General features: G+C 56.9%; 6 protein-coding genes across 6 annotated transcripts; 3 read left to right on the forward strand and 3 right to left on the reverse strand.

The window, feature by feature from the left end:
• The first annotated feature begins 1 nt into the window (after window position 1).
• B0H64DRAFT_93629 (uncharacterized protein) lies at window positions 2–1279 on the forward strand. Its single transcript, XM_062808993.1, has one exon. The coding sequence runs from the start codon at window positions 238–240 to the stop codon at window positions 1141–1143; it is 906 nt and encodes a 301-aa protein (XP_062662692.1). The 5' UTR covers window positions 2–237; the 3' UTR covers window positions 1144–1279.
• A 940-nt stretch (window positions 1280–2219) lies between these two features.
• Window positions 2220–3221, forward strand: B0H64DRAFT_294212 (uncharacterized protein; the record flags this gene model as incomplete). Its single annotated transcript, XM_062800063.1, has 2 exons — window positions 2220–2458; window positions 2774–3221. Coding segments are annotated over 2 exons (687 nt in total), but the record flags the coding sequence as incomplete, so codon positions are not given.
• Window positions 3222–3527: 306 nt separating this feature from the next.
• B0H64DRAFT_454909 (uncharacterized protein) lies at window positions 3528–5048 on the reverse strand. Its single transcript, XM_062807288.1, has 2 exons — window positions 4666–5048; window positions 3528–4515 (listed from the first exon to the last, which is right to left on the reverse strand). The coding sequence occupies exons 1-2, from the start codon at window positions 4829–4831 to the stop codon at window positions 3812–3814; spliced, it is 870 nt and encodes a 289-aa protein (XP_062662694.1). The 5' UTR covers window positions 4832–5048; the 3' UTR covers window positions 3528–3811.
• A 722-nt stretch (window positions 5049–5770) lies between these two features.
• B0H64DRAFT_93660 (uncharacterized protein) lies at window positions 5771–7954 on the reverse strand. The gene has a single exon (XM_062808995.1). It carries the CDS (start codon window positions 7857–7859, stop codon window positions 5892–5894), a length of 1968 nt encoding a protein of 655 aa, XP_062662695.1. The 5' UTR covers window positions 7860–7954; the 3' UTR covers window positions 5771–5891.
• Window positions 7955–8377: 423 nt separating this feature from the next.
• B0H64DRAFT_454925 (tRNA-guanine(15) transglycosylase-like protein) lies at window positions 8378–10229 on the forward strand (the record flags this gene model as incomplete). The annotated part of the gene is made up of 3 exons (XM_062807289.1): window positions 8378–8928; window positions 8986–10184; window positions 10215–10229. Exons 1-3 carry the CDS (start codon window positions 8694–8696, stop codon window positions 10227–10229), a joined length of 1449 nt encoding a protein of 482 aa, XP_062662696.1. The 5' UTR covers window positions 8378–8693.
• Window positions 10230–10326: 97 nt separating this feature from the next.
• Window positions 10327–14359, reverse strand: B0H64DRAFT_422713 (adaptin N terminal region-domain-containing protein). Its single transcript, XM_062805575.1, has 8 exons — window positions 13875–14359; window positions 13697–13815; window positions 13441–13637; window positions 13006–13389; window positions 12724–12952; window positions 12467–12668; window positions 10631–12434; window positions 10327–10588 (listed from the first exon to the last, which is right to left on the reverse strand). Coding segments are annotated over exons 1-8 (3123 nt in total). The 5' UTR covers window positions 13877–14359; the 3' UTR covers window positions 10327–10402.
• Window positions 14360–14395: the final 36 nt, after the last annotated feature.

The following is a 14395-nucleotide window of genomic DNA, read 5'->3' on the forward strand; positions in this document are numbered from 1 at the left end:
TAGTCAAACCGTTCGTGTTTACCAGCGAGTCATTTCAGTGGTGGTGAGTAAGGAACCTCATTGTTTGCCGTGACTCCTGTGAAGGAGGCAGCTTGGTGGTTTGTAGCTCCCTGTCCTTCTTAGTGTTACCCTCATGCTTTCTTCTAATGGTGTATAAAGTCCGGTTGTCACACTGCCGTCTCTAGCAAGTTTCATCTTTCTCTTCACCCACATCACTCAGCATTCAGGTGCCCGACAATGACTACATCACGCTCTCCATCAGTCTGTTCCTCATCTGGCCGCGTCTGGGACAGCGACAGTTCAAGCGAAAGCGACTTCAGCGAAGACGACTCAATATGGGAGAAGATGTGGCCCCGCCACTTCCCCGGGTTTTTGTTCCTCAAGGCCATGGGCGACTTGCGATGGCTCGAACTAGATTCCGACCTATCCAACGCCACTTACGATGTCGTCCTCCACAACGCAATGGCTTCGGTCCCGCTTCTCGAGACGCTCGGGGATGACATCGTCCGCACCAAAGGCCTTGGAATCGACTACGTCGGCCGTCTCCGCCACCTCGGCCCGGGCGACAAGGACTACAGCGACAGGTTTCGCGATCTGGTCGCGAAAATTCGGCCGAGGTTGGAACCAGACACGGGACTGTGGGCTACGAAGAATGATGTCAGGCTGGATATCGGTTCATTCACGGGGAACTGCTGCCCGCAGTACCTGCCCGAGGATAGGATCGAAGGCCAGCAGCTAAGCAAAGTGAAGACGCTGCGCAATGCGGTCCGGATCAAGAAGCTCTACGAGCTCGACTTCGAGGCCCAGGACGTCTACGTGGTTCTTCTACTATGCAAGCCGGCGGCTGCCGAGTTGGCGAATTTCAGAACCCTGGCCAGGGAAGTGCGCAAAGACCTGTTGAAAGAACGACCGCCCAGAAGATGGGATGAACTGCTCGAGATGCGGCGGTCTGTGGGGCTGAATTTTCAAGGCACTGTTGATGGGATGGAAAGGGCAGGACAGGTGAATACACCTGCCAAAAAGGTCATCGACCTGATTTGGAACGACTTGGGGCTGTCCGAATTATGGTCCGATCAGATTAAAGTCCTAGAGTACCGCCTAAGACTCGCCATCCGCAGGTTTTCAGCCCTTGGTGCGATCTAAGCGACGAGGAGCCAACAAAAGGTGCTGCCAGTACTTGATGTGGCAATGAATGAACAGGCCGGGACTCGCTGTCTGGGACTGGCTGTCTGGGACTGGCTGTCTGGGAATGGCGTCAAGAAGAACGCGACAGGGAGGGAGGGGGTTGTGGTCGGGAAGGAAGGCGGTTGATGATGATAATTATGATGATGATTGGAGGGACTCTGTTCTTGGTAAATTGGATTTGTGTTGTTTTTGGAATGATGTTGTTGTTTTCTTGGGGTGGTGCTGCTTTCTAGGAGTGGTGTTGTTCTTGGGACAATCTCGTTTTTTGGCGACGGTGTTGTTTTCTCAGGGTTCCACGGCCTTTTTGGGATAATGTGACCCGTGAAGACATGATTAGGGTAATAGCAATAACACGGTTGTTCTCAACCGCTTCTCTCAAGTGAATCATAAACAAGGGAAGTCTCGGTCTATTTAAACCTTCACTCTCAGCATCCTCCTCTCAGCCGCCTACTCCCCAATGCTTTGGCGAAGAAACAACTACTTTCTGGGTATTACTTCTTCTACAATTCATCCTCCTCAAATCCCTTCTCCTTTTCTTCGTTGCTAGTCACGTCACCACTCACCCCTTCCGGGCGAAGAAAAGGTCACTTCGCTCCCATTAGCTCTACTAGGGTTTACGGAAGCACAAAATAACTGGTCAAGGCAGGCGATTATCGCAACATCCTACCTGCTCCCGCTAAACACCAAAAGAGTGGAAAACATCCAAGTAAGCTTTTCTTTCCGAATTGCTCCTTGCACCACTTGATCCTAACCTCGATAGACTACTCGAGCTTAGCTAGTCCGAATCCCGCCACTCGCAAGCTCTTGACGGGACGATAGGCCAGACAACATTGACCGACTCACTCTCCAAAAGAAAGCAGGTCAAAAGAACGACCGCTACAATGGGCACGCCAGGCCATTCCTCGACCACCCACTCCCAGGCAGACCCGACAGGGAGTGCCGGCCGTGGAGTTCGTGCCTACTCCCCTAGCCAGGCTAGTGAGCCTCCGCACTACCGTTACGACTCATCCTGTTCTGAAGTCTCGGATAGAATCCCCGTCTCGACGTTGCAGCTATTTGATGGATCGGATAATGGCTCCGATTATGAGAGCATGGATGGAGTACGCACCGAGGATCGCGACACAGAGGACGATACGATGGAAGATGACGAGGAGGACGACTATATGATGAAAGATTTGCCTGCTGTGGATCATGGTCCGACCGAGAGCGAACTGACTTACTCGGAGCCTTCCGGTGGGGAGGAATCCGATGAAGAGCAGCTTGATGAGGGACCGTTGGAAGCCGGATCCAGATGGTATGACAAACCGTCCGAAAGGAATATTGCCCGCTTGACCGAGTGTTCGGGGCTGGACAAAAACACGGCCAAGGGTGTCCTCCCTACGTCAACTGCCAGAGACGTCGTCGTGAACGCGTTGGCCTCGGTCCGGTTCCTCAAGGAGGTCAAGGAGGTTGGCCAGCCCGAGCTGTATCCCGATGAGATAGGGATCGACCCTGAGGGCCGCCTGTTTCTGATCGACTCAAGCAGATATCGCCGCAACCACCGGGTTGGCTTTTCCGACATGGTTTCGAAACTCGAGGAGAGCTCGAGATACAAAGAGATCAGGGAGCACATGCAAACATACATAACTGCCAGAGACACAGACTACTTCAGCGAATGCACCCATCAAGAGACTGCGAACTTGGCCTCTCTCATTGAGACTGTTCTGCAGGAGAAGGACATTGGGCTTGCCACGCTTGAAACGGTTGCGGCTGAGTGCGAGAAGGTAGCGGTGACGCTTGACAAAACCATCACGCTGGTCAACGCTGTGAAGCAGGATATCCTTGACACCGGCTCGACTAGCCTAAGGAGGTGGAATCAGCTACAGAGCATGGAATGGAATGTTTGCCGCCTCAGACATCTGGCCGAGGGTGTACCCGGTGTCCCCACTGCCGCCATCATCGACGAGATGGTCGAAGACATAACTCGGGATGTTTCGGCGTGGCAGGCACGTCTCGGGCTCACTTTGAAGCTGACGAGAGATCTCGAGCTCGCCATCGCGGGTATTTCTTCTTCCTAGCAGGCTAGTACTAGCGGCGTAGGCGGCAAGATCAATGACGGCCCTAACCCATGCCGGGCGTGGCTCAAGCTCAAGGCTTAGACAACTCGGGAGGCAGTTGGTTTCCGGGCCGTCTACAATCTCGGGACAGCAACGGGAATCTGCGATGCTGCATGGTTAGCACCTTATCGGCGATGATTTTGGCAGTTACGGGGAAATAAATCGGTTACGAGCAGGAGGAGCATTCGACATGGCAATGGCTCTTCATTTCACCAAAAATGGCGATCGGGAAGAAGGTAGAGCGCGAGTTCGCGCATTTATTTGCTCATCGCTGATTCACGAGAGGAACCCCCCCTCTTATTCCCCCCTTTTTGCTCCCTTATTCAAGCAATGGTATTGCGTTGCCATCTTCAAGTGGTCTCTGCAAGTTAGATTTAACTAGGTATTTTCATTACCATCTCTTCTCCGCCTCTTGCGTTCACATTACTCCTTTGAATGAAAAGCAATGATTGCATTTACAATAAAGTCTAGATCGTTTCCTCGCCAATTTTCGGTTCCATAAATGTAGAAATACCGTCCCATCCCACACCCTAAAGCCACCCACTCCTCAACCTCTCCGCAAAGAATTGCATCATGGGCAACACCTCCCCCCGACTCCTCGGCATCCCGTCATCGCTCCTATTCCACCTCACCACTTTCACCGTCTCAAACTCCCTCTCTAAAACCTCCTCCGCATCCGCATCCACCGCCTCACTCTCCCGCCCACAGCAAACCAACACCGGCGTCTTCGCCTTCCCCACCACACCACCACCACCCCTAACCGGCGGCGGCACCATCGACAACGGCAACCCCCCACCCACCGAAACAACCCCCTTCAACGCCCTCCCCCCCAACCCATCCCCATTCCCATCCCCACCCCCCTCAGAAGCCCCCTCAGAACTCCCCTCAAAACCCCCCCGCCTTAACCAACTCCCCAACCCCAACGCCACACTCCCCCCCTGCCCAAACCCAAACACCATCACATCCCCCACCTCCCACCCACACCGCCGCAAAAGCACCTCCCCGATCAGGCGCTCCGTGATCCAGCGCCGGGCGGTGGCGAAGCCGGGGTCGGGATCGAGTTGTCCGCTGCTGGAGGAGAAGGTGATGTCGTCGCCCCAGTGGTAGCCTTGTTGCTGTTGATTGTTGGGGTTGTTGGTGCTGGTGAGGAGGGCGGGGAGGGGGGCGGTGCCGCGGATGGAGATGGAGAGGACGCCGGGGAGGGAGAGGTTGCGGGCGAAGGTTGTGAATGGGGCTGTTTGGGGGCGGGGTGTTAGTTTATTTTTTTGGGTTGGTTGGTTGTTAGGTTGAGGGGGGGAGGGATGGAGGGGGGAGGAGGGGGTGGGGAGGTGGTGAGGGGTGGTGTGGTGAGAAGGGAATGGAGGGAGGGGTTATGGAGACATACCCTCAGAGTCACCCAGCCCGTGTAGCAGCAACAGTATTGAAGTTGTCGACTCCCGTGGGTTGGGGTAGACGAGGGAGATGGGACTGGTCTGTGTTGCGGGGAAGGTGGGGTGGGAAGGGAAGATGGAGGCGAAGTCTTCCTCGGTGGGGATGCGGGTGGGTGGCATTTTGGGTGTGTCTGTTTTATTTTTGCTAGACTTTTCTGTTTGGTTGTGGAATGTAATGCGCAGGTTTCGATCAGGGTAATGCTCGGTAAGAGGACCGAGAGGTTACGTGATGCGATGTGGGGTGTGGGCTCCGTCTTGGCGGTCGGTGCTCCGTCTTGGTGGTTGGTTCTCCGTCTCGGCGGCCGGTGCTCTGCCTTGGCGGTCTGTGGTCCGGGTGGGGCCACCCGTGGGCCGGTGCGGCCCGGCACTGAAGTTCCGTTCCGGGGACGAGACTTGAATGATGACGTGCCTAGCTGATTGCGTGTCTGGCTGATTGCGTCTGTGCCCGCTGACTACTTTAGGGCAGTTCGTCCCGGCACTCCAAAAATGCAGACACAAGCTTGCATCAACGACGACGACGCACCATGACCACCGAGAAGTCATCCGCGTCTGCAAGCCAGCAACAGCCGGCGAACAACAGGGCTGCAGAGAGTGCCCAGGTACAGCAGAACTACAATCTGCATGTCAGTCTCCCTCCCTTCCCCAACGTTCCAACGACCTCTGCCCTCTATTTCCTCACTGTCATCTAGATCCGCAACCTGTTCCAGCGCCTCCATCCCGCCCTGTACTTGGAGGACGCCTCAATCTTCGTGCTTCTCGCGATTCTCGGAGCGCCCGAAGCCAACATCATCTGCATGATGAACGACGCGGCCAAGCTGACAATTCGCCAAGGTCATACCGTGGTCACCTTGGTGAGCGATCGTGTCCTCGGGTCTAACGCGTTCTCCCATGCTGACTAGATATTCAAAGGAAGAGGTCAAATCCGCACGACATATGATGATGATGAAGAAGTTGAATGGCGTGCCAATCTGGTTGTGAGGTCTCCTCATGGGATATAACCCATAACGTGTCGATTTGGTTATGAGGTCCCCTGATGGGTTTGGCCCATAACGGTAGTAATCTACCCGCCACGCCGGGGCAACACCATAGAAATCTAGATAGCCACCTAAGGTGACTAGGTAAATTGACCTAACTGAATCGACCCAACGCCCTGCTGCAAACACAAAAAACCCGCTTCCCTTCATCCCCTCAAATCGCCACCCTCATTCCTCGCCCTCAGACGTGACGGCCCAGGCGCCATCTCGGACCACTCCCCCCTCTCATTCCATTTCCCCGCCCGCGTATAATCGCCCCTCTGACTGCCCTGCATCCACGCAAACCGAAAGTACTCATTCACCACCAAATCTTCATCCCTCACCCACGTGACATTCGACACCTCGTTAACACCCTCGTAAAAATACTTCCTGAACCGTTCCACGTCATTCACCAGCACGCTGAGGCCATCATACGATCCCGGGGGCGGGTCCCAAGAGAAAGTGATGCTGCTGTTCCCGTCAATCACGGGATTGTGGATGGACGGCAGCGGCGATTCCATCGGGGCGTCGGCGCGGAGGGCGTAGTCGGTCTGCAGGACGGGGTCGAAGCCCCAGCGGGCGATGCCGTTGATGAAGAGGCCGATGAGCAGGCCCTGGTAGAGGAGGGAGGGGCGGATCTGGATAGCGGTGCCCGGGAGCAGGAGCAGGGCGAGGATGTAGTGGTGGATGCGCAGGTTGAAGTCGGGGATGACGAGGCAGATGATGATGGCCAGGATGAAGAGCGCGTAGAGCCGGAGGTTGCGGAGCAGGCGGCCTTCTTGCCGGAAGAACCAGACCTGTGCGGCCGCCACGGTCACGAGGACGATGATGATGATGGCGAGCGCGGCCTGTGCGCCGGGCTGTCGCTGGAGGTCGCGGGCTGTGAGTCGCTGGATGGGGATGAAGTCCAGGGTGTAGTTGGTCAGGGCGCCCACCCACGCGGCGCCGAGCCAGACGACCGTTTTCTCCACCTGCGCCGTGAGGCCCTTGAGCGTCCGTCTGACGCCCATCTTGTCATACATGACCCATGCAACGAACATGGCCGGCAGGAATCTTCCAATTTCGATCGAGAAAAGCGAGGGTACGTCGCGGTGGTTGGGGGTGTCCGTAGCCATGCCGACGGTCCAGTACAAGACGGTGAAAATGGGGAAAAATAACAGCGCCGGCGAGGTAACGAACAGCGAAAAGACGGCCGTAAAGACGACCGAGATGGTGAGAAGTGACCAGACCACATCGCGGGCATCACACTTGATGTCCTGCTCGAAGGTGAACGACAATGGAAAGTACGAGTCAAACCCGATGCTCGTGATGCCGTTCCTCGTCGAGCTGTTGAACCCGGTGTTCCGTCCTATTAGCTTAACCACACCGCATCCACCGTCAGTGTTGGAGATGACCCCTGCGTGTATCGCGGAGCCGCATATATACGAGTCGCCGCGGTACACTGCCGTCGTATTGCTAGGTGCCGGCGGGCCGCCGATGACGAGCGGTTGGTAGATGATCTCCTGGTCCCCGACAGCGCGCGGGTTCAATACCTGATAGCTCGCGCAGTTCGCCGGACACCGGAACGGGTATCCGCCGTCGTTGAACGGCCGACAGTCCATGCCGTCCACGCCGCAGCCGTTCCCGGACGTCCAGTACGTAGATCCACAACCGATCTGGGTGGGCGTTCCCCACTCCGGGATCTCGGCCGCCATCAGGCCTTCGCGCATGACCAGGGCGAAGGTAAGGAGCCATATCCCGAAGAAAACAAACACGGCAAGTCCCCTGTGAAGCTTCCGGGGTAGGTACTTGTCGAGGACTACGATAGGAGCGTGCTGCACTTGGGGGAGGAGCGGTTCGATGTGGTAGCGATGGGGATTGGGCGGACCGCGAGCCCACTTTGCGGTGGCCTTGATGACACGGCGAACGGGGTATGGCACCCATTTGAAGCGCTTCCACGCCCCTTCATCCTGGATGAAGCGGGGAGTTGGCGGCCTGCTTTCCTGCTCGAGGTCCTCGACCAGCGGGGAGCTTCGAATCGGGGCATCGGGATGGTCGTTGCTGACCACGGTCACCGATGTATCAGAGTCAGTAGTGACATCCTGGCGCTCCTCATCGCGAGTTTGGCCATGGGTTGAGGCGGAATTATCGCCCATGATGGGCTGAAGGGACGCAAACGAGGTGGGTTGGATCGAATTGGTTTGAGGTCTCGGATAGCTCGGCTCTGCGCTGTCGGCACTTGAGGAGGGATTGGCGCATCAAACAGGGCAATGGTTAATTATATCATGCGGAAGGGAAACCAGTAAAGGAGTCGCTCTCCTCTGGGGAGAGAATGGAAAGATAATATCACATTGGGGAGTAGAAAGGTGCATTGAATTGGCCGGGAGAACTTGATGCATTAAGCCAGCAGCCAAGACGCGAGGACGCGGCGGGCAGCATCCATTCAATCCAACGGTTGTCCCTGTCAAAAGCTCGTGCCTGAGGGGCTGATTCACAGCCCTGCAGGGCGGGTTCCGCAGCGGGGTACCGGAATGGTGGGATGCAACCGGAACGGGCAAGGCAGGGGAATCCAGCTTCTGGGCAACCCCCCGATACAGCCAATTATTATGGGTCTACTCAAGCACATGTTGCACGGCACCACAGTTCTTGGCAACCGACTGCGCCCAAAATTGAAAGTCGAAACTGAGATTCAACCTCATGAAAGAAAACGGCTGTCAAAAAAGAAGTAAATTCCACTTACCGACTTTCCCGGGAAAAATTCAAATCCTTAACCGTCACTTTTGTTTCAGGTATTTTGCCACAGCCAGCTCCTGGGGGAACAGGTGGAGTCTTCCTTGGCTGCCCGAAACCAGACGCTGACACTGGCAGCCTGGCAGGGCCTAACGAAACAAAGCCTGTCTAAATTCTGCACTCAGAGATTCAGTGAGGCCCCTGGAGTGTGGGAGTTCAGGACAACGAAGGGGGCGAGTTCAGATCTGCAACATCACAACATGACAGTTGATACTCAAAACGAGGACTCGAGAGCCATGAGATTTGAGGTCCTTAAGGGTGCCCTTAAAGATGGTGTCGCAGCACGGGTTGGTCGTCTCGCTTTTGCACGGAGACTGCCCATTGACACACCCAACTTCATCGGGATGACTTCCCGAGGTACCGTACCGCATGTCACTCCCGACAACCTGGGAAAGCACCTGCAGACTACTGGTGCATATATGGCACTAGAGGACTGTGAGTTACCGTCTTGCTGCTCATAAAAAATCAGAAAGTCAAGCTGACTGGATCCAGTCATCGAGCGACCTCAGCGATACTCCAAGAGGACGCCCCCTATTTATGGGACTCCCACAACATCAAAACACAACACCCGGCTGCACAGCTTCACTGGCATGCCGCAGTCCACTACCACAGTCCTGAGTGCTCGCCGCATCCCGGCCGTGTCCTCCCCTATGGGCAATACCAACGACTCCATCTCCGTTTTTACCTCGACCGGCTTCCAGGCCCTCACGCTCAAAGAATACCTTTCCGCCGTTGAGGCCCTCGACCCCGACGTCGCCATTCCGCTAGCCGACCTCACCAACAAAGGTATCGCCCCCAATTCCAAGCGCGCCTTGCGCATGGCCGAGCGCACAGACGAGTGGGTAGTCGAGTGGTTCGCCTCGCTGTCCGAGTCGACCACCACCGCATCATCAACAACCGCCACCTTCGCCCCCATCCTCCCCGTGTCCTACCCCATGCAATGGGAGTACATCTCCCGCCTCGCCGAGGACTACCTCCCGACAGGCCAACTCTCGGGACTCGCCGTCTACGACCCAGATCTACTCCCCGACCTCGCGGAGCACGCCCCGGCGCTGCTCCCCCTCCCGCGGCTCTCCCTCTCCAACCCGCCCACGCCGCACCACATCCTCCGCCAAATCGCCCTCGGCATCGACATCTTCACCCTCCCCTTCCTCAACACCATCTCCGACGCCGGCCTCGCCCTCTCCTTCACCTTCCCGCCCACCCCCTCCACACTCACACCAGCATCCACATCCACACCCACACCAACATCCGCATCCACATCCTTGGAACCGACCCCCGGCCCCCAACCCCTCGCAATCGACCTCTCCAACCCGGCCCACGCAACCTCCCTCGCCCCGCTCACACCCGGGTGCACCTGCTACGCCTGCACGGCCCACCACCGCGCCTACGTGCACCACCTGCTGTCGGCGCGCGAGATGCTGGGCTGGACGCTGCTGCAGGTGCACAACCACGCGGTGATGGCGTCCTTTTTCGCGGGCGTGCGCGCGGCGCTGGCGCGCGGTTGCGGGGAGAGGGGGCGGTTCGCGGAGGCGGCGAGGCAGTTCGCGCTGGCGTACGAGCCGGATTTTCCGGAGGGGGTTTCGGAACGGCCCAGGGCGAGGGGGTATCAGTATAGGAGTGTGGGGGGTGGGGAGGTCAAGAGGAATAAGGCCGCTTGGGGGAAGTTGGAAGGAGAGGTGGGGGAGGGGGTGAATGGGGGTGTTTGAGGGGTGGGATAGACTACGAGGGGATAGATAGAATAATGGGAGTAGAATATATACCAGAGTTAAACAGGGTGGGGATTCTCCGACCTAAGTAGGTCTTGGCTCATGGATGAATGTCCAGTTGGGTGTGGTTTGACAATTGCATTGCTTGGTTGCTTTCTGCTGCTTCTATTTTCCGTGGCATCCACCCATATGTGCGCCTCCTAACTTCCCTCCGCAGCACCGCCCTCCCCCTCATCCAACTGTACCAACCTCCTGGCCTTCTTCTTCTTTCCCTTCACAACCGGTGCCCCCTCCCCACCTTCCCCATCCCCTTTCCCTTCCACTTTGACGGCCTTCTTCTTCTTCGCCTTCACCACCCCCTCCCCACCTTCCTGGTCGCCTTCACCCTCCGCCTTAACAGCCGCCTTCTTCTTCTTCTTCACCTTCACCACCCCCTCCCCTCCCTCCCCTCCACCGCCCCCCTCCCCATCCTTAACCTTCTTTTTCTTCTTCTTCGCCACAACCACCCCCTCCACCGGAACCCCCTGCGCGACCTGTATCCGCTCGTTGGCCCGCTGCATCTCCAGCCGCAGCCGCTGCACCTCCTTGAGCGCCTGCGCCATCTCGGCCTCCTCGCGCTGCTGCCGCTCGTGCGCCAGCCCATCGCCGCCACTGCCAGCGCCCGACTGGCTCGCGTCTCCGATGCTGAGATCGCCGAGGTTGGCCGGGGCTATTTGCAGGAGCGACTGCTGCTTGAGTCTCTTGGCGGCGGCGGTTTTGGATGACTTGGACTTGGCGAGCGTGTCCGAGGTGTTGTTCTCGGAGTCGTACGTGCGCGGGGTCGAGACGCCGCTCCCGCCGGCGCCGAAGCCGAGCGTTTCGTCGGCTGCTACGACGATGCGTTGGTGAGGTTTGGGCTTGGGCGGCTGTTGTTGCCGATTCGCAGGACTGGCACGGCCGGAGGAGTTCAGGTCCAGTTGCATGATAGGGATCGAGTCTATGTCGAGGCCGGGGCCGTTCTCTTTTTGGAGAATGTTGTGGATTGGCGTTGACCTGCCGCCGGATGCGGTGGCGTCGGGGATGTAGAAGGGGTCGTCCCGGTAACGCTCAGCGCGCTCAGCCTTCCTCCTAGCGACGATATCTGGGTCGAGATAGCTCTCTTCAGATTGTTGGTACGACCCTGTCACCACCTCCTCCGGTGCTTCCACGAGCCTATTGATCGCCGGTTCGCTGGACATGCTCGTGGCGGCAGGTTTATGGTTGTAGTACACTTCGAATTCGTCGTCACCCTGCGTCGGCAACATCAATGAGTCTGCCTGAGACAACAACCTGTTGAGATCGCCGTGAATCGGTTCGTCGAGGTCAAGGTCGTCCGGTATGGGCACGTTCTGCTGTGTGCCGGCAGCGACCGAATTGAGCTCCCACCCAGTGAAAAGCGACGGGATCGCTTGTGTGAGCAGTAATGGAGGATCCTGGTGCACATCGTCCGTGGACGGCCCCTGGCCGGCTGCCGCCTCGGCTGTGAGCTTGAGTAATTCGATAAACTCAACAGCACGCTCCTGAACTTCTAGATAGGGGTGCAATGCGAACGGCTCCAATACGTGGATGACACGGGCCATCAGTAATGTGACGCTCGACTTCCTTTCCGGCGTCCAGAGTGCTTGATCATCTCCAGCGACATAGGAAAATAGTTTCAGCACGGCTTGTAAACATGTTGCCAGGCCCTCAGGGTACTCAACCCGCGGGACCAGGTCCAGTAAGTTCCGTAGCGTGTCGTCAGGCGATAATAACTGGAAAGCATACTCCCCAACAACCCAAGCGATCGGGTTTATTGCTCCTGAGACGATTGGCCTTGTGGGTGAGATTTCCGTACTCATTCGGGACACGGCAAGTTCAGCTGCCCGCACGGCAGCAGCTCTGATAACCTTGACCTTCACGGCCACATTCCTGAGCTCGTTGCCAATCTTCTCGGAAACGTCGCCGCTTGACTTTGGACTTGATGGGTCAGCGCCCAGATCCTTTGTCCGAGGCGCGGGCGCGATCCGGACGAGCTGAGTTAGAACATCGAGGTACCAGTCAAAGTCAAGCATGTTGGCGTAGTTATCATGAGAGCACATCCTTAGAATGCGACCGATGACGTCGACGGCGTAATCGTCTGGGAGAGGCGGGGCAGCTTCGAATGTTTTGCGACGCCGCCTGGAGTCTGCGCTTGTTTCATCGCTCGAGTCGGTCTCGGGATCCTGGCCCTCGGAACTGGTTGTTGTTGACTGAGCGCAGCGGAAGACGCCTTGAGCTGCCTCATCAAACGACTGACAATCGACACCAAATTGTCGCCGCTAACCATCCCCTGCACCAAGTCGAGTGCCTTTATCCTGATAGTAATATCCTCACTGTCAATGCACTCCAGGATCACGTCTTCCTGCTGCGCAACGAGAAACGGATGAGTCACGACAATCCGGTTGAACGCGAGGAGCGCCACATATTTGACTGGAGGTGGTTGTTAGTACCTGCCATGTGATAAAGACAGTGACGCTGGACTCACGATTCGGATCGCTGTTGGTGGACACCATGCCGCGTAACTTTGTGACACAAAGTGAAGCTACCTCTTCCCTGGCCGAGAAATCCTCCCCGTCGCCGAGAATGCCGCCCTGGATAATGCCGTTGATACACTCATACAACAGAGACATTGCCGGAGTAGTCCGGATCAGGTTGGTCAGTGGCGGCAGTAACTTGCGAACCAGGCGTGGTTCAAGGGGCGTGAGCGTCGCAAACTACAACATGGTTAGGAAACCCAAGGTGACAGAGCACAGACAGGGCTTCTTACAAGCTTGATCAGTTTTATTGCCATCCAGTTGTTACCGCCGTCAACTAGGAGCTCAAACAACCGCGGTGCTAGCGGGAGAAAGTCATGGGGTCTCCGCCAGCCCAGCTCGCAGACAACATTTACGATGGCTGCTGTTACGCTCGAGTCCTCGTCTGGGTCCATCAAGCGCTCCTTGATCTTGGGCCATGAAGCGCGGAGCGCTTCGGGGTATACCAACGCTAACCGATAGAGCGTAACGACGGTTTTCTTTCTGATGGCGGCGTGGGAGTGGCTGAGACGTGGTAGCAAATCGCCGAGGAGCGACATGGTTTGTGACGGCGTGACGATGTGAGGAAGGGCGGCAATAGGGAGCGCTATGATTGTCGGTAACGAGGCGGCCACATCCTGGACACCGATTAGCAGGCGGCTTCAAAGAAGAGAGCCAGATTCGCCCACCTTCTTTAGGAGGTTGGTTGCTAGCATGGATACGTCGGTGTCGGGGCGGAAGCTCTGGACAGCGGCAAGATATCCGACTCGTTTCTGGTGGTATTTCTGCGAAGACATGACCTCGAGGACATAGAAGGAAGCCCAGGACATGTCGTGCCCAACCATTTCAAGGTATACAAGCTTGAGTACGGCCCTCGCCTTGAGGTCTGCATTTTCGGGGTCAGCTTTGCCGGCCGTCGGTCGGAGGGAGCCACAGTAGACCAACCCATATCCTGGCTTCGTATTTCGGAGCGGCATTCTTTCAGACAGTTCTGTATGTATTCATTCTCGTTTCCCTTGTGGTTCCGTAGACCTCGGATGAGGTCGTACAGCGATTTCTCGAACCTAGCTGCCGTCAGCAGGGCGATTCCGAGTCGATAACCGGAAAGAGGGGGCCGGCGCACATGTCTGAGACGTGTAGGTTTCGGCGCCTATAATCCCAAATTGTGGACTCCGGTAGCCTCCGAAGCCGGATAATCGATATTTCGATGGTTGTCGTCGAGGGGTAGGATTGTCGAATTCGGGGTCGGGTCGGGAGGGGTCTAGCGGGGGAATGTTCTGTTGGAAATAATTACAGAGGAGGCGATGAGGCGCATCTTGCCGTGGGCCTTCGAGAAGCGCTAGCGGCGGGCTTATTGTGCTGAAATTTAGGTGCGTTCTGCCCCTCCACCAAACTCGCTGATAGTTAGTGGACGACGATCGCGTTGCCTGGTGGTGAGACGCTCCAATGCTCGGGCGCAGCACGTCACTGTACAGTGGAGCGGCTTCACAAACAACACTGTGTTGGCGCGGAAAAAACAAACACCGCAGCGCCGGTGCATCCATTCCTGGAGCTGAAGGAGCTGCCCATGCACGTGTCAAGCTTGCCATTTCCGTCTCAGCTCCTTTCAAGCTGCTCTGTCCGCACAGTGTCCACTCCACTCCA

Source organism: Chaetomium fimeti (genome assembly GCF_033439085.1).
Source record: "Chaetomium fimeti strain CBS 168.71 chromosome Unknown B0H64scaffold_2, whole genome shotgun sequence".
Taxonomy (NCBI): Eukaryota; Fungi; Ascomycota; class Sordariomycetes; order Sordariales; family Chaetomiaceae; genus Chaetomium; species Chaetomium fimeti.

What these genes read in the sequence shown, in the direction of transcription:
- B0H64DRAFT_93629 (XM_062808993.1), top strand. Translation starts at nt 238, where the DNA reads ATGACTACATCACGCTCTCCATCAGTCTGTTCCTCATCTGGCCGCGTC.
- B0H64DRAFT_454909 (XM_062807288.1), bottom strand. Translation starts at nt 4,831, where the DNA reads ATGCCACCCACCCGCATCCCCACCGAGGAAGACTTCGCCTCCATCTTC. An exon ending in CGGGCTGGGTGACTCTGAGG is followed by an intron (nt 4,516 to 4,665) that starts GTATGTCTCCAT and finishes GCCCCCAAACAG; the next exon opens with CCCCATTCACAACCTTCGCC.
- B0H64DRAFT_93660 (XM_062808995.1), bottom strand. Translation starts at nt 7,859, where the DNA reads ATGGGCGATAATTCCGCCTCAACCCATGGCCAAACTCGCGATGAGGAG.
- B0H64DRAFT_422713 (XM_062805575.1), bottom strand. An exon ending in AATACGAAGCCAGGATATGG is followed by an intron (nt 13,638 to 13,696) that starts GTTGGTCTACTG and finishes CCGAAAATGCAG; the next exon opens with ACCTCAAGGCGAGGGCCGTA. An exon ending in CAACCAACCTCCTAAAGAAG is followed by an intron (nt 13,390 to 13,440) that starts GTGGGCGAATCT and finishes ATCGGTGTCCAG; the next exon opens with GATGTGGCCGCCTCGTTACC.